Source organism: Empidonax traillii, unplaced genomic scaffold, assembly GCF_003031625.1.
Source record: "Empidonax traillii isolate 1590-97213 ecotype Southwest subspecies unplaced genomic scaffold, ASM303162v1 scaffold239:size738852, whole genome shotgun sequence".
Lineage (NCBI taxonomy): Eukaryota > Metazoa > Chordata > Aves > Passeriformes > Tyrannidae > Empidonax > Empidonax traillii.
Genome location: NW_020955432.1, coordinates 520,200 through 543,468, shown reverse-complemented (window position 1 = coordinate 543,468; position 23,269 = coordinate 520,200). Strand labels below are relative to the sequence as shown.

Here is a 23,269-nt window from a genome sequence, read left to right as displayed (position 1 = left end):
GACCTGACTCCCCTTTCTCTCCAGCCAGTGACCTGGGTCAGTCCTGTTGGGTTGGGCAGCAGGTGGAAGGAGGCTCTGAGATGGTCCAGACAGGGATGCTGGTCATCATCCCTGGAGCCTGGGGACCAGAACCTACCATCCCACCTATAACAGCATCTCTCTGCTTTCATCTGCCCCTGACAGTCCCCAGTCCCCTGAGAGATGGAGGACAGACACACTGCTGGAGGGCAGGAACACCCTGTGTGCCCAGGGCCAGTGGGGGAGCCTGCGTGGCACCACCCTGACAGTCCCAGCAGCAACTGCCCTATCCAGAGCGGTGGGACCAAGGTGGGCTCCAGCTCTTCTCTGTGCCTGGGCACCGAATGGGACAGTGATGGGAACAAAATAGCACAGCCAAGGGCCAGAGCATCCTCACCCCCCAGCTGCAGGACAGCAGCACCGGCTTCTGCCTTGTCCCTCCTTCAGGCTTTCACCCCCACAGTCAGTGCTCGACGCACACGGGAGAGCAGCAGCACCTACAGGCAGCAGGACAGTTTGTTACCTGTGCTCCTGAGGGGCATCCAGCCCTTGGGAGGAACACTGATAAACTGCTCACCCTCAGCAGCAGGGCCTGCCCTCCAGTTTATCCCCATGTAAAACCAGTGTGCATCGATGGGGACAATGCAAACCTGGGCACAACAAGCCGATCACGTTCCAGATGATATATTGTCATATTTGGCAAAGGCATCTATTTTTTTTTTTAATTTATTTTGTTTGTGTTTATTTTGTTCCTTTAAAAACTGTCTTTATTGTTTTTCTCAGCCCCTTTGTATTTTGTGTTTTGAGCTGCTCACTGACAATTCTGTGTCAAAGTTTCAGCACAAATTCTGCTTCAGAGCTGTCACATGCCTGCAAGGGCCAGGCTGAAATCAGCACAGGGACTCTGCACACACACATCTCTGGAATACAGCCTTTTGTTTCACAATGTCCATCTCACCTGCAGTGAAGGAAACATCAGGTATTTCTTGGTACCTCACATTAAATTCATCAAGTCTCATCACAACAGATGGGCTCAAGTACCAGGGACACGGGGTCAATTTGCAGATTAAGTGTTTCCATATCAAATACATCTGTGCTATATTGATGCTGCTTTTAAAGAGAGAAAATGGGAAATAATTCAGAATACCTTTACTTCTCTTATTTGTGACCTGGGGACGTAAGTGCCACCTTCCAACTATTTTCAATTTCTCTTTTTTGCAAGATAGGCCATGATCCAGCAGAGCACTTTGGAACATGCTTTATTTTAAAATTCTGAATAATTGCTGTGAAATTGTACCTTGGGGCATGTGAATGCCCTTTTGAATCTAGACCAAAGTCTTTTACTGCCAAACATATACACAGTTTCCAGCATCAGAAGTTGGTGAATTCAGTTAATTAGGAGGAATTTCATCTTTCAAAGTGTTTTGTGATATTTCATGCAAAGTATTGCTGTGACGACTGATCACGTATTTTGCAGCTGTGCACAGTGAACCTCTTGTGCCAGAAGGACAGATCTGGTCTGGAGCAGAAACAGCCAGATCTCCCCCAGTGAGGTTCAACACACAGAACTGCCTCCTTCCCTTCCTGTGGAGCCTGAAAAGGTCTCCAGGACACATAAAGCGTTACGAACACTCCAACTTCGGGCAGCGACCAACTCCAGTGCTAATGACAGAAAAATAAATAAGTAGATTTGATGTCCCTGTGGTGAAGGAAGTTTCTTCTTGGTGGCACAGAACACAGTGTCCCAAAGACAACGCTCTGAGGTGCCGCACCCCATCCCAGCTGAGGGTACGGAGTTGGAACAGCAAACACGGCTGGTGCTGCCGTTGGCTGGAGCTGCCGTGCTCCTCTCAGGGGTGGCTGTGCTTCAGCAGGGCGTGGAAACACCTCTGTCCTTACTCAGCCCAACATGTGAGGCTCCACGTAGGATGTTCTGAGATCCACAGCTGGTGGGTGGCAGGAATGATTAGTCTGATTTATCTGCCATGGGGCCCCAACTGCCACAAAATGACCCATCTGCTCCCACAAGTGTCAGAGGGTGAGTTACAAACAGGTGGGTGTCACAGGGACCCTTGGGAGGACGGTCAGGCATGACTGGTGTGATCATCAAATCAAGGACCAAGAGAACCATAAGCAGACATACATATATAATATGTACAGTGGCCATAGATGCATTTGCACCATGAAGGAAATCAACAAATTTTATACTGCAGAAAATGAGCAAACTCAGGAATTTTTTAGTGCCAGGTGTCTCTAACTTGCCAGTAAAAAGAACAGGAAATGTCAAAACATGGGCTCACTGAAGTGGTGCAGCTGTCAGCTGGGGTGTTCTTTCTTCACTTGATTTCAGCCATGAAATGCAGAAGCATTCTTGTATTTTCACTACATGCTGCAGACAGAAAATGATCTCAGTAGTGTTTGGGTTGGTTTGTGCATTTTCTCTCACTCTCTTCAGCTGTTCCAAAAGACTCACCAGTACCAAAAACATGGAGCTAGAGTACTGCCATGAATTCAGTCAGCAGAAAATCCCAAGGAATGACCTGATTTAGGCTTTCAGAGTAGACTGAGATAAGGCAGTGGAAGGAAGGCCCTGAATGTACCCAAATGCTCTCCATGTGGTTTGCAGGCCATGGTGTGTGGTTTTTCACAAGTCTGTGGAGTACTGCTAGAATATCTCCAGAAGATGCCTAAGAAAATTAAGCCCATTACCACTAAGCTCAAATCTACCATGGAGGAGGCTGAACCTCTGCAAGAAAACTATTGGGGGGGGTGTACAAGTTGTTAGAAGAAGAATTTGTTAGAGCTGTTGAAAACCATTGCTCTGGTTTCAAAAGCAGAATACCAATGAGCCTGAGCAGCAACTGCGTTCAAAATATTTACTGCCAAAATTCAAGGTATGTAGTGATGTGGGTACAGGAACTTCCCCAGGAGGCTGCAGGCTGGTAAAAATCAGGTGATCCAGGTCTAGTATTAAAGGACTTCCTGATATTACAGCTGCAGGCACCTACAAACTGCATTAGGTTGTATTAGTCACTGGCTTATACTGGAGGCAAAGAAGGAACTTGGGAAAGACTGGGAGGTTGAAGATAACAGCATCATCATCGACTGTTTTTATCTTTGCTAATGTTCTAGAACTTGGCTTTGGAAAGACTGAAATTACTGGCAAGATTCTGCCAAAAGAAAAGTGTGCTCCTGGCATTCCTGTAACAAGGATTGGGCTGCTTGCAATACAAATAATTGAAAAATAAAAGAAAACCAAGATCTGGGAGCTGCATGTCGGTGCTGCTGACTTCCCTGGTGCCGTTCGGGGTGGCAAGTGCAGAACATCTGGGTGGGGCTCCCCCAGGGCTGGAGAAGAGGCCACTTCAGAACATGCACATCACTTGGGTTGGTGTGTCAGCCTCGCTCAGAGAACAGCTTCACCTGGGAGGTGCTACAATATTGTGGCTCCAGCAGCATCTGCACTCCTGGGGTCCTTCAGGCCAATGATGAAACTGTTGGTTCTCCTGGCTCCATGAACTAGGGAGACCACTGGGACTTTTTCCACCTGGTGGCCCCTGGCTACAAGAAATTCTATATCTTCTTCAGGAAACTCACCTGTAGGGATTTTAAAAGAGGAGTTTGTAACTGCAGTCAGTGTTGCCTCTGATGCAAAGCGGTGTCTAACCCTGCTGGGGCCTGGTGTGGGGAGGAACCTGCCTGAAGCAGTTGTCAAATGATAAATTGTGTGCTAATCCTTTCAACTTGCCCTGCACGTATTCCTTAATCTTCCAGGCATCTACCTTAGACTGCTGCTCTTCTGCTTTATTTTGTTCATTTGATGGTTTGCAATTTCTGTATGAATAGAAGTGCCTGAGGTCATGGAGCTGTGGATCCAGCTGGACAAAACTGAGCAGGCACACAGAAACAGCTCTATACATTGCACATGTGTCTTAACATGTACCTTATTGATGCCAAAATCTCCAAACCCACAAAATAGGACGTTCTGAAGTTTTGAATTTGTTTTAATTACATCCTAGTTTTCAAGTCTGCAGGTAACACTAGGCAGACCCCTTTTTAGATTTTCCTCTGAAATGGGAAAGCTCAGAAACTTTGGCTATTTGGTGTGAAATGAGAACCAAATGTCAATTATGGTTTGCTCTGATTGGTACCAGGCTATGTGAAAAACATCAAATAGACCAAGACTTGCAATATCAAGGACAAGAACTGACAGTACAGTCTCAGAGTGCAGCACTGATGCTGCATTTCCAGCACTGTCAAGCCATAAACCTTGCCATAAACCTTGTATTCTCCCCTTTTGCTGGAATTAAGGGACATGGGCTGGAAAGTGAAGGAATATAATTTATGGCAGTGGCAATAAAGTGTAGGAAGCTTTCAGAACCTGTCTGGTGTTTATTTGGGTATCCTCAATTTGGCATCAGAGTGCCAAAAGGTTTTAAGGACAGGATAAGGCTGCTACCAGGAGGGAGAAGGGACAGAGGGAGGGCTGGGGAGAAGCACCTGAAAGAGCTTGGACTGGTGGTATTGCACAAGCCAAGGAGCATTTCCAGGAGGGAGAAGGCATAGCTTAGCAAGGGCTCCAGGCTTTGAAGAAGCTGGATTCTGTTTCTGTCTTCCCCAAAACCCTCTGCAGCACTCTACAGGGAACCCTGGAACACGGTGAGCCATGCTCTGGGCTGTGGCACTTCCATAGCAGCATGCCAAGAAATCCTACCCTTTTCCCAAACACACTGGACTGGTAGGTTGCACCCCACTCACTGTCCATACTCACTGTCAACCTGCAAGGTGTTGGACTGAAGCTGTGGGTGAAGTCGACCAAGTGACAAACTTTCACTCAGATTCTTGTGAAACGTTAAAACATTTACCAAAACCTGCAAGAGAATAAAAGACCCTCAATAACAAAATAAAATGGCAAGAATAGGAGAGGTCAACTTCCTAAGCATCCCATAATTTGGTGGCTCCAACCATTTGCAGATGCAGCAGCAAAGAAGATTTTCAACCATTTACCAAACTGCACGCACACACTAAGAGGTCCTTAAAATAGAGCCTGTATGTTATGTGGAAAAGCAGAAAATTTTCAGGACCACGTGGGCTTTTTGTCACATAGTCCTGCCAAACTGGCAGAGTTGTGTGTCTGGAACATGATGTAATATGTAAATAAGTGTTTCTTACAGCCAAAAGCTCAGCACATGCCTTCTCCAAACAAAGCACCAGGAAGCAATGCTTGGCTTTGGTTTTGCTCTGAATAATGCTTTCCAAAAGGTAAGGAAACTGGGAGTTGTTCTTGTGCCTTTCTTTTTAGCTAAAAAAAAAAAATGTACGTGCAATCAAGCTATTGGCAAGTACTTCCCCTCATTACAAATTGTACATTAAGAGGAGTTCCCCAATTTATAGCAAGTGTTGAGCAGAGAGGAATTCATTCAGGAATGCACTAAAAGGAACTTTTCATAGGGAAAAGGGCTAAAGGGTGCCAGTTTCCTGCAACTCTCTGAATACAAAGTGTTCCTTTTTTTCTTAAGGATCCTTAAAATGAGCTTTGAACAGATACTGAATGACAAAAAACATTACAGATTTTGACAAAATGCTTCTCCTCTACAACTATGAGTGGTGCCACCAGGAAAGGTGCAAGAGAAGTAAACTGGTAGCTGAAACACCAAAAGTGCAGAAGTGGTGGCATCAAAGATTGATCTGGTAATCCTGTGGCCACCAGTTTCAACACAGCCTGGGACAATTCGGAAGGGAAAGGCTGCACTGTGGGAACGGGACCCTACTCAGCCTTGAGCTCAGCAGGTACTCTAAGAAGACACAGCACTGACCTGGACGATGCTGCTCAAGGCTCTGTCCCCGTTGTTGGCCCCCAGACACAGGTACGTCCCACACATGCCCTCAGAAGGCCTCACAATGGTGGGCAGCAGGAAGGACAGGGGCCGTTTCTGAGGCCGAACGAGATTTTGCTGCAGTTAAAGAGAAGACACCCCAAATATGTCAATAACCCTCTTACATGGAGCCAGTCATCCACTTTGAAAGGGCCAGCCCAGCAAAGTGGGATGGTTTTACAATACATAAGGCAGCACTGAAAGCCACCAGTGCAGGTCTATAATTGCTGCATTCCAAGACATGAAGACTCTTTTGCTGCTATATGTTACTTTTTAACCTGCAGAGCAACAATTCATGAATTCATTAAGTGCACACAGTTGCTTAAAGCACATCCGCACTGCAGGGAAAATAGGGAACAGTATCACTTGGTAAAACTGCATTGTAATGATAACTAATACACTGGAGCCTTAAGTTTCCTCTTGCAGTGCTCATACAATGAAAATAGCAGCTTTCTCTAGACTATTGTCTCTCAGATATCAGTAAGGCTCCCTGTTGTGAAGATGAGAATAAAACTGGAAAAAAAAAAAGATGCAGGTAGCCCAAATAAAGAATTTGTCATTACCGGCCTGGAAATGGAGTGGTTCATTGTTTTATTTTGCCAAGAGAAGTCCAACATCTGGCTGTTGAGAAGGATTCCAGAGGGTGTTATGATTCCACTGCCAAAGGGACGATTCAAAGAACTGAAAAGAAACAAAGAAATCTCATAAAAATCATCCCAGAGATTTTTGTACACCTTGAGGTTTTCAGGGCTCCAACCTTCCATCCCATTCTTGGCTTGATAGAAACTCTTTGGTGGTTCTTTAGGGCTGGTTAGATGTGAGGAGTGACAGTTTCCATGTACTTAGGAGTAGGACCCATGTGGGCCACAGCAGCTCTGTCCCTCCCTGTCTTTAAGGATTCCCCTTGATGTGATGGATCTTCCTCCATGCCCACACCATCCTCAGATTTGGTCAGCTCTTCTTCCCCAGCAGATTCGGGCCCCTCCAGCCCTGTTTCAATGTGAGAAGGCTATAGGATTGTGCAGAGCAGCACCACCCCACACATCTCCACCCCTTTTTCCCCACTGCTCTGTTGCAGATCTAACTGGGACAGAACAGCCAAGCTGCTCCAGGGCTGGTCCCATCCCGTCCCGTTGAACCTGCTTTCTTCTCCTGCTCCCGCTCCCTGAGCACACTGTGGAGGGAAGAAGTAGATCCTTTACCTCACAACTGCGACGATGAAGTCATCGGGTCCCATGACAAGGACCTGGCTGGCAGCGGGGCCGCTCTCCACGGAGAAGTGAGGGATGCGGAGATCAGATGGGAAGGACTGGGAGTCATTAATCAGCTGGCGGAGGGAATTAGCTTCTGATTTACTTCAGCAAGGAGGGAGGGAGAGAAGGAAGCAAGCCATGAGCCTGGGAAGCTGGACATGTCCTGGTCTCTCTGCAGGGTACAGCTACACAGTGTGTGTACTGCAGTGTTCCCTGAGGGGCTGCACTGGGACAGGAGCTCCTTCGGGTCACCCCATGGAAGGAGACAAGACGGCTCAGTATGCCATGGACCTTCAAAGGCTCTGTCTACCCATGTTTACCCCTATCAGAAGTAAACCCACTCCCAAAGGACAGGGTGGCACTCCCAGCTGAACGCCAGCCCTCAGGAAGAAGGCATTTCAGGACCAGCTCTGGCCACCAACCGTGGCTGAACCCGACTCTGAGGTGAGAGACTGGGCTGAAACTCCAGGCCTGGTCTCTCCCACACATCTGGGTGTTCTGCAAGGCACTGACCACTATGGTGGGGCAGGGAGAGGCAGAAATAGCTTTTCTGGCCACGCCTATGCCCATGGTCATGGCTGTTTGTCAGACCCACTGAGAGGGAAGTTAGAGGTTTGAGGAAGTGGAAGGAACCCTCAGGTTCAAGCTGGATCCAGCAAACCTCTGTGTGAGGACATCCTGTGACCCATCCCCAGAGCCCCAGGGCTGTGATCTTTGTGGAAGACTGAGCCCTGAGAGGGCACTCAGAGACTGACCTTTCCTCAGTAAAACAGAAAGAGAAAAAGCAGCAAAACCAGAAATATTATCAACCACACATCTCGCAACTGTCACTGTGCCAGTCACCTCAGACCTACCTCACCATCCCTTCTGCTGTGTGAGCGATGGACATGTCACCAGATGGGTCTCCCAGGTTGCTCGCTAGACTCAGGGCTATTTTTAATGTCTAAAGAAAGAAAAGAAAGAAAGGAGAAAGAAGAGAAGAGGAGAGAAAGAGGAGAGCAGAAAGTGAGGGTAGGGGGTGGAGGGAAAGGAGAGGAAGGAGAGGAGATCTGAGAGGAGGGAACGGAAGGGAAGGTAAAATGTGTTGGGGGAGCTGAGCCTATCCAGAAGTGTTTCTACAACCACAGAATCACAGATTGGTTTGGATGGAAGGGACCTTAAAGACCATCTTGTTCCAACTTCTGCCATGGGCAGGGACACCTTCCACTAGCCCAGGTTGCTCCAAGCCTCATCCAACCTGGCCTTGGACACTTCCAGGGATGGGGCAGCCACAGCTTCTCTGGGCAACTTGTGCCAGGGCCTGCCCACCCCCACAGCCAAGAATTTCTTCCAAACATCCCATCTAACCCTGCCCTCTGGCAGTAGGAAGCCACAAATGGAACATACCTGGCAGGAGCTGACACCTAGCTCAGTGGTTCAGCTTCATTGCCAGCTGGCAGACAGGGTCACCAGGACACCACATCTTTCTATTCCCATTCCCAAGTGGTCACCACAACAGCAGAGACCAGACTGAATCCCAACAGGACAGTGGGTCCTAGGCTCACTATTGCCTCTGGATGCCAGTTCTGCGGGCACAGCATCAGTGCAGAGCAGAAATGAGCTGTTCTGCTCAGCAGCTGCACCCTAGCTCCTAGCTGTAAGCCATTCCAAGTGTTTGAGCACAAAGCATTAGTCCCAGCACACTTCAGGAAATGATGGTGTGAAAGCAGGAAGGGATCTGTTTTCTCAAACATACAGAATCCTGCCTAAGTCAGTTGATTAAATATGGGAAGATGCAACTTCAAAAGACACAGTTTATCCAGCTCTAGGATTACATCACAGCCATAGGAGAGCCACAAGGAGAAGGCTCATCAACAGAGCCAGCCTGTGCAGAGCAAAAACACACTTGACTTTCAGCTCGCAGGTCTTGCCACGGTCATTCAAAGATTCAAGACAGTCCATTCCCCTGCAGGCAGACAGTGAAGTGTGACTGTGGCCACAGAGCAACAGCTTCTGTTATTTACTGGTGTAGAGTGCAGAACATGATTAACTGCTGGAGAAGGTGGTGTTTCCATGCAGCAGTCTCCAGACCATCACACCATACAGGGATGTACGAGGGCTTGATGGCCAAGGAAGAGCTCCACTGAAACAAGCAGAGCATGTCCACGCCTCAGGCACAGGTTAAGGACATCTTGATCCCGGCTGTTCCAGGGCTGGATACTTGTGCTGGCCTAGCACTGAGCCTCAGCCACATGTTCAGCTGTGTGACCCCAAGTAACAAGAGCTGCACATCTCCTGAAGTGACTGTTTTTGATCTGGAAGTTGCTGTTCCAGGATAACCAATAGGTGAAACTCTTGGCCTGGTGTAAATGCAGAGCAAATAGACTCACCCAAAGCTTCCTGAAGAGAGCTCAAAATAGCCCAGGTGAGTAAAACTGTGCCTCTGTAAAGGCCTGGCAGTGTGTAATGCTTTTATAGTTTTTCTTTTACTTTTTCAGCCTCTGGTGAACTTTTTCCACACCAATCTGGCTGGGGTGGAGTAAGGCTCAGGCTTTATTGTTCGCTGGCTCAGACCTTGTGAGTGCCCTACTGAAACGCCAACGATATTCTCTCGGCAAGGACTCTTTTGTTTCCCTCTACCCGAGGCCGGGCCGGGGAGGGGTGCGAAGGGAGAACTCAGGTTTGGTGGGTTCTTTTCCCTCCTCCTTTCTTTTTCCCTCGGAGGGAGGGTCTTGGTTCCTGCAGCTCTCGGGGCGCACTGTGGGGAAGGGGTCAGAACTCGTCTTCCCGAACGGGGGGCTGGTTTTCTTCTGCCCTTGAGGAAGATCCCGTTTCGCACCTGAATCCTCGCACTCTGCTCTGCTCTACTGCCTGGATTTGCCTCGAATTCATGGAGAAGCCAGTGTGGGGGAGCCTTGGGGGGAAGGGCCGCCCTTCCCCTCCTTTTTTTTTTTTTTTTTTCCCCGTGACGGCAGCAGCCGGCACCCTTTGACGAGGAAGGGAATCCACAGCCGGAGCCACCCTTTTCCAGCGTGAGCCCATGGCGGAGAGCCGCCCCTCCCGCTCCTCCAGCCCCTCCCGTCCCCCGGTCCCGGTCCCGGTCCCGCGTGGGACCCGCGGCCGGAGCCCCGCAGCGCCCCCTGCCGGGAGCGGCGGTCACTGCGCCGACAGGCAGGGAGGAGGGGATGGCTTCGGGGCAAGTGCGGTGATGGGATTGTCGCTCGGATTTTTGTTGTGTTACCTATATAGATATATATATATTCCTATAATAACTAGCTGTTATTTTTCTTTTCCACACCTTTTGACTGAAGCCTCTTAATTTCAAAGTTATAATTACTCAGAGGGAGGAGTTGTTGGTTGGCTTTCCCACATCCCATCCTCCTAATGATTCTGTCTCGTTACCCTGAGACAAACACCTCCAGTTGCTGTCTTTTTGCTAAGAAATAATAAATTCCAAGCACCCGATGTCCCACCTGCTACAAGGATGTGGTTAAATCCTTGACTGAAATTCCCAGCTCATAAAGCCCAGCTGTGGATCTGTGAAGCATCTCGGAGCGTAACTGCTTATGAAGCAAGTGCCAAAGCAATTGTTTGACCTCCTGGGAAGCTGCAATGTTTTGGTAGGGCTGACAGTCCTAAATACTGGGAAAATTCTGGACCACAGAGATCATGAGGTGGGTGAAAATGTAACTCTTTTTTTTTAAATATGAAGTATTGGGTCAGTTCTCCTTGTCATCAGCACGTACAGGCTTTTGCTTGCAGCACTCCTTGCAGTGCCTTTAGGTGCTCTGGAATGGTCAGAGCCATTGGAGCTAAGAGGTGGAGGAACTGGATGGGATCACCCTCAGGTGCTGTGGGTCATTCTGAAGAGATGACTGCATATGGGCAAAAGCCACAGTTTGTTCTGAAAAAGCTCTGCCTGAACAAGAAAGAGCTCAGCTGAGTAGGAGGCTCCAGCCTCTGCACCTCGCTGAGACAGCAGCAGCACTCAGTTTTATACCTTAGCAGTCTATTTGCTCCCTCTCCCGTGGAAATTGCCTATGAACATTTCTGTACAATCAAGGAATAAATAATTTTTTCTCTAGCAGCACAAGCAATTCAGCCAATCATTGAACCTCTTCTTACCTCTGCTATCCAGTGCAAGTTATTCCCCCTGGATCCTCTACTTGTGATGTTAAAGCCCTCAAGGATGTTCAGTGCTGTGATCAGTGCAGGACCTGCATGTGGAGGTGGGGGGCTGAAAACAAGGTGACCTGTGGAGGAAAGAAGAGAGGAATGAAGCTGCTTTTGTCAGATACTGTCCAGTTAGAACATTCTCTGAGCTAGTGTCCTTGAGGACAGGGAAATCTTTCCAGATTCAAGGGGAAATAACAGAAAGCAACATGATTTGAGAAGGATTTCTCAGAACATTCTTGTTGTATCTCACTCTTTCTTTATGAAGGATTAAAGAAACCCAAATAGGAACGCTTTTTTAACATCTGAGACTCAGCTCTTATTGGTTGGCTTTTGGTTTCTGGACTGTAGTATGGAAAAATGAAATAGTTTGGGTTGGAAGGGACCATAAGCTCATTCAATACCAACCCCCTGCCATGGGCAGGGACACCTTCCACCAGCCCAGGTTGCTCCAAGCCCCTTCCAACCTGGCCTTGGACACTTCCAGGGATGGGGCAGCCACAGCTTCCCTGGGCAACCTGTGCCAGGCCTCACCAACTTCACAGGGAAGAATTGCTTCCTAAGCATAGAATTGCTTCTGTACCTCTCCTCTTTTAGTTTGAAACCACCTCCACTCTCCTATCACTATCTGCCCATGTTAAAAGTCACTTCCTCTCTTTTTATAAGCCCCCTAAAGCACTGAAAGGCCGTGTATAAAACAGGTTTGCAACATTACAGCTATAAGGAGAGTAAATACAGGGATTGCTAGAAAAGAAAGACATTTTAGAAACTTTTTGCATAAAGTCAGCTTTTCTCCCTTGTAGCTCAAGTTTGGGAACTGTGTTCAGACGTAGGTGCTGGCCTATGATCCAGCTTCTTATGGAGAAGATGGACCATGTTGCATTGTCACACTTTAACACTATCAAAATACCACTGGTCACTATCATGGGAAAGAACATTTCAAAGTGCTGAAAACCTCCCGAACCCACAGCACATCACTGTCAGCAGGTAAGAGCAGGAAGCTGCACAGAAGGACTTTCTGCAGACACCTCAGCACAGCTTTGACTTCAGCTCTTGTTAAATGCTGTTGGCACCTCCTGCCAGGTGAAGCAAACATTTACCTGGAGCTGCATGACAATGGGTCAGAGTTTACCTCGATAGACTGTGTGGATGGGATCCTCCACTGTGACACTGTAATTGCTGAAGTCTTCCTCCACCAGGACTCCACCATAGTTGTGGACCTGCATGAGAGTAAAGCAGCACACACTGAGCAGGCTCGGTCAAGGCTCTCTATGCTCCTCGTGCTGGGTCAGAGGGACTCACACCTCACTGTCAAACAAATACCACTGAGACTCCCAAGCCAAGTGCCACATTCCTTGGCATAACCTGCAAATCTGTGCTTTCATGGCCTTGGCCTGGCTCACCATTCTCTGCATTCTCTGCAGCTCACCCACCTCAGGGGTGCTCTGAAGACATTTCTGCCTGCCCAGAAGATGGGGACTGGCACTGCCCTGCAGCTTTCTCTGCCTTGGGTGGCAAGCACAAGTGTGTTAAGGTTTACAGTTATACACAGATCCAGGAGAGAATGAACCTGGGTGTAGCAGGTGGCCATCACTAGAAATCTCAATTAAAAAAATCACAATTCCCACTCTATTTGAAATTATTTCAGGTGACCGTGGGTCCGCTGTAGCCTTGATCTTCCTGTAAGACTCTCCTAGAGGTACAATTTACCAGGACTGGAATTTTTCATGAACACAGTAAAGAGGGTGACTCCCTCCACTGCAAGTCTTCTGTTGTTGACTCATGATGGAGATGAGGTAGGATCATCAGAGGATGGTCAGGCACTGGAAACAGGCTCCCCAGGGAAGTGGTCACAGCCCCAACCCTGCCAGAGCTTATGGAACATTTGGACAACGCTCTCAGGCATATGGTGGAATTGTTGGGGTGTCCTGTGCAGAGCCAAGAGTTGGACTTGATCCTTGTAGGTCACTTCCAATGTAAGATGTCTGTGATTCCATGATTCTGTGAGCTGCACTCTGCTGATCTTAACCTGAAGGAGCTACACTCTGTCAGTGTACAGCTGCCACTGTGCTCATGGGCCAACTCATTTCTTCTGCCCAGGAGAAGCCACACAGCCTGGTTAAAGGTTCTGCTGGGGTGAGTTGCTGCTGTAAGTCCTTTGGATTGTCATTCAAAAAAAACTACCTATGGGTGCTGTGATCTCTAACCTAGCCAGCTTACTTGGCAGCAAAACTTGTTCTCTGGCAGAACTGGATGAATCACTGGACGAGGAAAGCCAATGGAGGGCATGTTGAGGGGCCAGCATGTCAAACCAGCCCAAAGCTGCTAAAGATGTCTCTCCTACTTGAGATCCCATTTCCTTCCCAGGGAAAAGGCCGGTTGAATCCAGGGGCTGTGCTGAGCCACCAGTGCCTGTGCCAGGAGCTGCTTCCTTGGAGCCCGGCCAGCAGAGGCCAGGGCAGGAGGAGCAGGATGGCACAGAAAGGGGAGAAGCCCTGGTCAGCCACACGCTGCACACAGCATCTCAAATTCCCCAGAGAGCACTTTTTTGCACCTGTGCCTGGAAGCAAAGGGTGAGGCTTTTTGGAGCAGTGCTTGATTTCACCACATGGATGTCCTCCCTGTGCTGGAACACTAAACACTGTGGGAAGCCAGCATTTTGCTCTGCTGCCAAAGCTGGAATTGTGCACTGAAACCCAGAGCTTGCCAAGGAGTGGCAACACTGGGCCTTGTTCCTCCATGGAGAATTTGTGCTTCCCTGCAGCAGCCCCAGGTCAGGGAAATGTGGTGACAAAGCAAGGTATAGTTGAGGAGATGCTAACAAGTTTGGGACTTTTCCTGTTCCTCATCCTTCACCTCTGCTGTGGCCCAGGTGAACTGTGTATTTCCAAACACAGAGCTCACAAAAGTCTAAGGCTTGAGCGGAGTGAACCCATTCCAGATTACTTACCAGATACTGAAGGTGCATCACTCGTACCATGGTGGTTGCAAAAACCAGTGCTGCCAACCACCCTGACTGCAGCCACACAGGTATAAAAGTTGCGGTCGTTTTTTTTTTTTTTAACAGAATAATTACTTTGTTTGTCATTGATATTTTTTCCAGAGCACATCTAACAAAAGGAGTTAGTCTGGGGCAACCCAATGTGGGCCCAAGCCTGTCTAATCCTCTGCTCACATGGCTCAGTTTTATTTTTAAACTGTCTTCCTAGAGTCTGTATCTTACGGTTCCATTAATAACAACAACAACTTGTTTCTCAATAGTGGGGCACTTCTAATTCTGGAAGAGAAGGGGTTGCCACTTAAATGAACACAGCCCAGAGGGGTCTTCAAATTAATTTTTTTTCCTTCAAAAAAAGAGTCTCTCCTGGTTAGAGAGGAATTGGAGCTTTCACTTCTGAGGGCTGTGGGAATGGCCTGTGTGTCACTTACAGCACTGCAGGGACAGGGACAGAAAAGAAAAAGGAGGTTCCACGCATCTGTCCTCATCATTGTGCTGGCACTTGTCTTACATCCAGGCTGTCACCTTGAGCAGGTGACATAGCACGTGGCAGCCCCAGCCCGGTAGGAGACAGGGGTGGTCCTGGCTCACCTCAGAGATCATCTCCTGGGTCAAGTTTCCGCTGTAGAAGGCTGACACCCCTTCTGCCCCCACCAGCTCCAGGACGGCCGCGAGATCCAGGCGCCGAACAAACATGCCAGGCAGGAGGGGCTGCCCATCCGGCAGGAACAGCTCCCGGAATCGGTTAGAGTAGTTCAGGTCCTTCAGTTCACTCAGGGCTTTGGCTGCATGTGAGAAGGGGAAAGATATCCAGAAACAGCAGGGATCAGGAAGGTGTAGGGGACCTGGAGACACTGTGCACCCACTGGAAACGTTGGGGGCTTCCTGCTGCCTCTGGCCCTATTGCAAAACTAGAGGGAGTCTGGATCATGGATCCATTGGAGCTGCGAAGGAAACACAAAGAAACCCCAGTGCCCTTCCCTGCCTGACCCCGGGTGCTGCCCAGCATGGGCTGCTCTGACCTGGCTCTGACCAGCCATAGCAAAAGGCTCCAGTTCTGCTGCCACCACGCTCTGACTGTGGCTTATGCACTGCTCAGCTCCCAACATCATCCATCTCCAGGTCCAAAGAGCCTTGGTTTCCCATGAATAACCACCTGTAACCCCAGCTGCCTCACACCCCAGTGCAGTGGCCAGTGGGCTGCCCCGTGCTGAGCAGTCACCCTTGGCTTCCCATCAGGTACTCACCCAGATCGTGTGTGACATTAAAGCCATTCTGGGCGACGCCAGCTGCGAGGTCCAGCAGCTCAGACCACGGGAGTCTGCCAAAGGACAAGGAGAAACATGCCGTGGGGGTGCAGTGGGGAGCACGTGCAGGGCTCAGCTCCATGGCCAGGGGCTCTTAAAAGACCAGCCTGTGGGGATAGCAGTGGCCAAAAGGAGCACTGAGCTTTCAGTGGTTGTTTCTTCTTAACAGGATCATCTCAGTGCTCCAGGATGTGCACCAGAGAAGAATGGCAGTACATGGATGTGGGAAGGGGCATCTCAGGAGCAAAATCTCAAGCCAGGCTCTGGCCCTGAGCAAGTCACCCAGATCCCTCCCTCTCTATCCCAATAGGGCAGCCATAGTTCCTAGGATTCAGTAAGGAGAGAATAAAAATACACAGACATGCACGGAAATGTGCTGTGCCTGTGTCCAAGAGAGCATTTATTATCTATCCTGTTAGCCAGAATTTCACTTTGCAGAACACCTGACCAAGCTGAATTCTTTCTTTTGTACATTAAGTATCAAAAAATGAACACCTTTTTCAACACAAGCCTCGAAGTACCCCTCAGCTCATGGTTTTGACTGGTGGCTGAGAACATTATCTGATGGCAAGGCCTTGTGTGTCCCAGCTCCCCAGTGGGGACCCTAGGGCACAGCCTGTGCCAGCCTCATGTCTTACCTGCCATGTAACTGATGTGCCTGGTGCATCCCTTGTATCATGCCTGGCACCCCCACGAGCAGACCTGGCTGTAAAATAGGAAGGACAAAAAGGAAGAGTGGTCTCCTTTCCATGAGGACATAGGACATGGTCCCCAAATGCAAGCCAAGGAGATGCAAGTCATGCTCACTTTGGAACTATCTGCATAGTTAGGAAAGAGGAAGAGGTCTGTAACAACACAATTAGGGAATAAAAGGTTTTGGAAGGAAAGAGTCAAATTCAATCCTGTTCTCAACCCAGTTTGGTCAGGAGAAATAACTCAGCAGGACGATTTGGGATCATGCTCCTTCTTGGAGCTCTTGTTCTCCTGGTTCTCCCCTGCCAGAGGGACATGCCTCTTTACTCCCCAAGCCCTGCAGGCACTTTGGGGCTGATAAGGCAGTATTTCCCCTGGATTTCCTATGCCTGTAAGGCCCAAGAACTCTGATGGTGAGAGGCCTCCTGCTGCTTTGCTGGGCATCTGCCCTCAGCCTGAGGGTTGCCGGGAGGAGAGCTGGAGACTGCAGCCCTGAAGGGATGGCTGTGGGACACTGGTCCTCACCTTGGTGTCCTGCTGCAGGTCCCCTTCCAAAGGGATGCCCAGGGGAGCCACCTCACGGAAGTCAATCACCCAGCTCCTGTTCTTCCGGATGTCGTGGACCAGCATCACCCCACCCCTGCAGAGAGAGGGGGGTCAGGGCCTGGCACCAGCTGTTCCTGCAACAGCTGCTGCCCTAGCCAAAGTGAAGAGTGTGGGTGCCACCGGGGCCAGTGTGACAGGTCACTGTGACAGGTCACTGTGGCAGGTCACCAGCCCCAGCTGGTGTGGGGAATGCTGCTGTCCTTCCCCAGAGCTCACACCAGGACACCCAAAGCAGAGCCAGTGTGGGATGCAGGCTGCCCTGTGCTGAGCTTGGTGAGGTTGGATCAGTCCCCGCCAGCCTGGCCAGGGAGCCACTGGCTCTGTTCCACTGCCAGGTGGGGACAATCTGGGATTTTCTTTCTAATATGAGCAGTTTTAGAACAAAAGAGGGTGTTTGTTTACACCAGCAATGGGTGGTGCACCTGGAGCAGGTATCAGATGGCCATGGTTTATGCAACTCTGCTGAGCCCTCCTGCAGAGCCAGGAGCATAAGGCTCACGTAGATGCCACCCTGGGGATGAGGGCTGGAAGAAGGCCATCCATCACTGCCACGCCTCCCTGTCAGCTGCCTAGAGCTGGTATCAGACACTGATCTCAGGAGCACAGTTTATGGAGGGGAGAACTCCGGCTCTGAAAGCACTGGAACTGAGCCTGGGGCATTGCCCGCTCCCGGCACACTCACAGTGGGGCTCATCAGGCCTCTTGAGCCTCAGGCTTCCTGGCAGCCACTATGGCAGACAGAGCTTTTCCCTCCCTGGGGGTCTCTGTCCTTCACTGTCAACGAGGTGCACAGGAAGGGTCCCTGTCCCTGTGCAGATGAGGACACATTCACCACCTGATGTCAGAGACCTACTACTACATGCTGGACCTCGTGCTGCCATGAAGGCATTTCTCAGCTGGAGAGGGACTTTTCACAAGATAGTGACAGGACAAGGGGGAATGGCTTTAAACTGACAGAGAGCAGGGTTACATTAGATATTTGGAAGAAATTCTATCTATGAGGGTGGAGAGGCCCTGGCACAGGTTGCCCAGAGAAGCTGTGGCTGCCCCATCCCTGGAAGTGTTCAAGGTCAGGTTGAACAGGGCTTGGAGCAACTTGGGCTAGTGGAAGGAGTACCTGCCCATGACAGAGGGATGGAATGAGAAGAGCTTTAAGGTCCCTTCCCATTCTGGGATTCCATGAAACCACTTCCTTGAGGACAACTGCAGCTGACAGCACAGGGCGAGTGACCAACACTTACCCTCCGAGCCCCGAGGTGTGGGGGTTGACGATGCCTGCGCAGAGGGCCGAGGCGATGGCCGCGTCCACCGAGGAGCCCTGCCTGGCCAGCACCGCCGTGCCCAGCGCCGTGCAGGGCGCAGCGTCCGTCACCACCGCGCCGCGGTGGAAGAGCTGCCGGAAGAGCAGAGCGGTTGTGCCCAGGGAGTGGTGCCAGCACAGCCCAGACCTTCACTCAGCAATGTGGCACCCAAAGCCTCAGGCCAGTGCCAAGGTCGTGGCTGATCCGCATTTTAAGGTGCCTCCAAATGCTGGTGGGAGCCACACGTCCCTTGGCACACCACTGCTCCAGGATAGCTGTGTGCAGACACACTGTCAGCTCAAACAACTCACAACAGCAGTCAAGCTAAGCTGGGGAAGCCACAACTCCGTCTCCCACAACTCCAGAGCAGGGTCAGACTAATCCTCAAGAGCAATGGGTGGCCAATGGGTGCTGTCACTGTGCTGCAGCCAGGAGGTCACTGGGAATGGGAATACAGCTACTAAGAATGCAGCGTCACCCTTAGCACCGTGATTTGCTCTCATCCTTCCCTGCTACCAGCACCAGTGCTAATGCAATCACAGGATGTTTTAAAAGCTTGATTTTAACCCTGTGGTACAAAGGTGATGGTGACTACTGGCTGCCCATGCCCCTTCCCAGGCTGCAGTACTTGGCAGATATTCTGCAGGAAGATCCAAGCCCATGGCCAATGCTGCCTTTCCTCTGCAATCAAGCACTGGGCTGTGGGACACATTAGCAGAAGGTTCATTTCTGTTTTCAGTTACTTCCCTGCTTGGTCCTGGATGGATCTTCCAGAGGTGAACGCGGGCATTTATGCTCATAATCCATAAAACTCTCTCCAAGTAGACAAGATGCCTACTGTCTAAATAAGGATTGTTTTGGGAAAACTCTCACACCAGACTCAAACCCCAGCTGGAGTTGTGGCAGTGGGGTTGTCTGTTCCCCCCCAGCAGCACCCCCAAACAGCCCCCCACACCCCAGCCACGGGGCAGGCACTGAGCCCAGCTTGGCTCTCCAAGCACAACCTCCAGGTGCAGGAAAACGTTTTTGAGACAAATTGGGGTAGAGACTCAGTACCCAGGGCCTTGCTGACACTGACTGTGGCTCACCAGCACTCACCCCGCCAAACTGTGGACAGGAGGAAATTTAGGGAGCTTCTTCTATTTTTGGAGCCAAAGCCCAACTATAAAGCCACGGTTTTGTCTTACCTGAGGGTCCCCAAAATAGATCTGCATGATGAGGGCCACCGTGACACCTGTGGCGAAGGTCAGGCAGGCGGTGATGATGACAGTCAGCCCATCCTGCCGGCAGCTGCAGTCTCCAGAGAAAGGGTCCTTGCTGGTCTCCTGAAGAGGGGACACGTCCTGGCTTCCCATCTCCGAGGAGGATGAGGGCAGGCGCTGGAGACGCGCAGACTTGAGAAAGGAGTCTGGGTCTTTGTGGGCAGCAGGGACAAAACAAATGTGAGTTATTGAGCAACTCAGGACTCTTATTGCAGTGTTTACCCAGCACTAATGTTACACGGAGCCCCTTCCAGCATGGCTATCACCTTCCCTCCTGATCACAGCTCTCAAGAGCCTTTCTGGCTCAGATGCTGCTTTCGGTCATTTTACTGATCCCTTGGTTTAGGCTCTAGTTATTCCAAACTGACTTCCTGGAGATTAAGAGGGACAAAAAACCCCTGAATTTTGCTCCATTTCAGTCCATTCATCAGTCTTCAGTGATGGGCCCACAGTTACTGCTCCGCTTGAAGGGGTTCTTAGCAATGACTTACAAAGAGGTCTCTGAAATGCAGCAGGACTGAAGAAAAGGAAATTAGATATTTTAAAAAATCCAGCAGCTTTACATGGAGCTGTGTTTCAGCTAAAGCAACTGAGTAAAACAGAGGCAAAGCAAAACGTGGCCTGGACACAGAAAATACCTCTAGGGAAGCATGGTGAGGGCAGAGAGGAGCAAACCTGCATACTGGAGGCCTCAGGACATTCACCCGCTCCGATGGCAGAAAGGACTCTGCTTTAATTCCTTGCTTCCTCTGGCAGATGAGGCCCACTGTGAAATGAAGCCACTCGCCCCAGCGCTTGGCTCCAAGATGGCAAAGTAGTGGGGCTGGGGTTTGCTGGGCAACAAACACAGCTCATCAGGATGAAAAAGTCTCTTTTTTGCTCTGAAAGGTGCCTTGAATCTCTGCGAGTGTCAGCTGCTGCCTTCATGGCCAGGAGGACACCTGAGCATGCCCTGCCTATCCCCCATCACTGCCGGGCACAAGGAGCTGCCGGGGCAGCTGCGAGGACAGGCCCATCCCTGCCAGGCATTGAAAGGACCAAGTAGCTCAGGGCACCATCCAGGGCTCCTGGATGAATCCTTTCACGGACTGCAGTGCCTTGCACACCTGTGGTGGGAAAAAGAGGAGCACCAAGTGGAAAAGACAAGATGAAAAGTTTGCAGGGCTCTCCATACAGGAGATGTTTCATGGGTTTGGAAAGGGAGAAAGGAGTGAGCGGGAAAGCCCGCATTCCCCATCACCCCGCCTGCCTCTCTGTCTGCTCTGGCAGATGGTGTCACCCTGGGGACAGACAGCCTGGTCCTTGCCATGACATTATCAAGACCTCCTGGGTGCAGCTCTTCTGGGGCCAGGAAGGGAAGTAGTTTTATTTTCAGTGATGCTGCAACCAGGAGTGAACTCCCCACAGCCAGGGAATCCCCTCAGGGTGAATTTAATTTCATTCATGCTATGGTGCTTTAGGAGCGCGACAAGGAAAGGCTCAGCTTTCCCAGACTGTGTCTCTGAGCACTCACTGAGCCCCTCACTGGCTTGTCTGGTCTAAGTGAGCTGGGCCTGCAGCCTGTGGGCAGAGAGGGGGGACTGGCTGGTGGCCTTGGATGGGGGCTACGACAGACCCAGCAGGGGATGCCATTGGCGAGGGATGTCACATACAGCCCACGGCACCTCTGAGTGAGGCCCCAGCCCTACCAGTGGGGCAACAGCAAGGAGTGAGCTGGGCTCCTCTGCCCAGTCCCTCCAGGACACCAGCCCTCTGCTCTGCTCCTATAGGTCTGGTGACAGACCAGCCCAGCATGAGGTGACATGAACACCAGGGAGCAACCACGGGAGAGGGCAGGCCACAGCCCTGCCACCAAGCAGAATCACCTTCATTCTCCACCACAGACATCTCACGTGGCCCTAGTCACAGTCTCTGTGACCACCGGTGCTGCGTGGGGACAGTGAAGCCACGGTTTGGGGCCAGGAGCAGCTGGCAGGGTTCATCTGGGAGCACTGGGGGCCAGGAGCAGCCTGCATGGCCAATGTGCAGGTGCCCATCCCACCACCAATGTCCACACAGACAAGCCACTCGGCTCTAGTGAGAGCTGTGAAGGAGATGCGGCTTTGCAGGGGAACCTACGCCTTGGGGAACTGGGGGCACCTCAGCTCTGGAGCAGCTGCAGAGGGGACAGCAGAGAGCGGAGCCACCCACGGCCTCTGACCCGCAGAGAAGGACAGCCAGCTCCCGCAACATGGTGTTGGACAGGTGTGTTTCCATGTCAGGAGAGTAGGAGCCCCTCCAGCCACCCCATCTGGGGGCACCAACACAGCCAAAACCGTATCGAACTCTGGGTGTGAGACAGGAGGCCTGGTGCTCCCAGAAGAGCTGTTCCCGCACTCCTGTATGCAGTGGCTTTATCCCCACAGCATGGGAGGGCACAGGGCAAAAATGGGAATGGGAGCTTCACCTGTGGGCACAAAGGGACAGAGCAGAGGACAAGGGGTGTGAACATGGGCCTGAGGACTTGGAGGTTGACAGCTGGACTGCAAAGCAACCACGGGGACAAAGGGCAATTCTGATGGGAGAAACACGATATGGAGGAGAAATGTTTCTCTCAACTGTAGAGGAGGAAGCAATCAGTTAAAAACAGGCAGAGGGTCTTCTCACGGATTAAAGGATCACCTGACTTTATTCCAGCCGACCACCAGCGGAGAGATGCCTAAGGAGCATCCCAGGTGGAGGGATGATGAAAGAGCATCCCAGATGGAGGGATGCCCAAGGAGCATCTCAGGAGGCCATGCCCGAGAGGTCCAGACTGGAAGGCCAAGCTGGCTGTGAGAGAGCTCACTCCAGGCTGCCCTGGGATGCTCGGTGCCGAACCCCTGAACCTCTGTCTGCCTTCCGCGCCAGCTGCTCCCGGCCCGTCCGCGCAGGGTGACCGCGGGACCGGGGCACAAGGAGCCCGGGGAGCCCCGCCCGGTGCGCGGATCGCGGAGGTTGGAGGGGCCCGGGGGCCGCGGGCGGGCGCTGCCGCCGCCCCTCACCCGTGTCCTGCTCGCCCAGGAACGCGTCCTCCTCCTTGCGGGCGCGGAGGCCGCTCTCCGCCGCGCCGCCCGGCTCCTCCTCGGGCAGCCGCGGGAAGCTGGTGATGCTCATGTAGTCCACGGGCGAGCCGGCGGCCAAGGCCCGCTGCCGGCCCGGCACCGCCTCCGCCGGCACCGCCATCGCCAGGCCGGGTCCAGCCGAGCCCACCGCCCCGGTCCAACCGGGCCGCACCGCGCCGGGTCCAGCCGAGCCCACCGCCCCGGTCCAACCGGGCCGCACCGCGCCGGGCCGGGCGGGGCCGCCGGAAGGGGCCGGGCCGGGGGCGGCTCCTCCCCGCGGGGGCCGCAGGGGCGGGCGCGCCGGGCCCGGCCCGGGGTGGGGGGCAGGAAGGGCCGGGGCCGGGGCCGGAGCTCCCCCTCCTTCCTGACCCACAGCGGGGCATCGGCCCAGGCCCCCCGGGCCAGGGCTCTTGGCGTTCAGGGCCAAGCCGCGAGGGGAGTTGGATCCAAGATTTCTTAGTCCTGCCTCCAGAAGGCTGAAGAGCTTTCCAACAGACTGTGTGTCGCCGCTCAGTGAAAGCAGCCTGTAGCAAGGGGGCTCACAAGTGCCATGTCACCCGTGACCACCTCTCCAGCAAGAGACGCGGTGACATTGCCACTGAGTGATGTCTCTGCTCTCCCACAACCTTCCGACGGGGGCTGCTCGTGAAGGCCCTGTGCGATGAGAGCTGCGGACCGAGCTCCCCTCTGCGGAACAGCAGGTTTGGGTTGGTGTTTGCG

The 23,269-nt window shown here is 51.7% G+C and overlaps 1 protein-coding gene across 1 annotated transcript; it reads right to left on the bottom strand.

Moving 5' to 3' along the window:
• Positions 1 to 1,260: 1,260 nt before the first annotated feature.
• Positions 1,261 to 22,704, bottom strand: GGT7 (gamma-glutamyltransferase 7). The gene is made up of 16 exons (XM_027888490.1): positions 22,490 to 22,704; positions 19,392 to 19,618; positions 18,145 to 18,296; positions 16,823 to 16,937; positions 16,243 to 16,310; positions 15,545 to 15,618; positions 14,889 to 15,082; positions 12,432 to 12,519; positions 11,252 to 11,379; positions 8,002 to 8,090; positions 7,097 to 7,249; positions 6,458 to 6,575; positions 5,835 to 5,972; positions 4,790 to 4,889; positions 3,081 to 3,615; positions 1,261 to 2,839 (listed from the first exon to the last, which is right to left on the bottom strand). The coding sequence occupies exons 1-15, from the start codon at positions 22,668 to 22,670 to the stop codon at positions 3,452 to 3,454; spliced, it is 1,989 nt and encodes a 662-aa protein (XP_027744291.1). The 5' UTR covers positions 22,671 to 22,704; the 3' UTR covers positions 1,261 to 2,839; positions 3,081 to 3,451.
• Between the last annotated feature and the right edge of the window lie 565 nt (positions 22,705 to 23,269).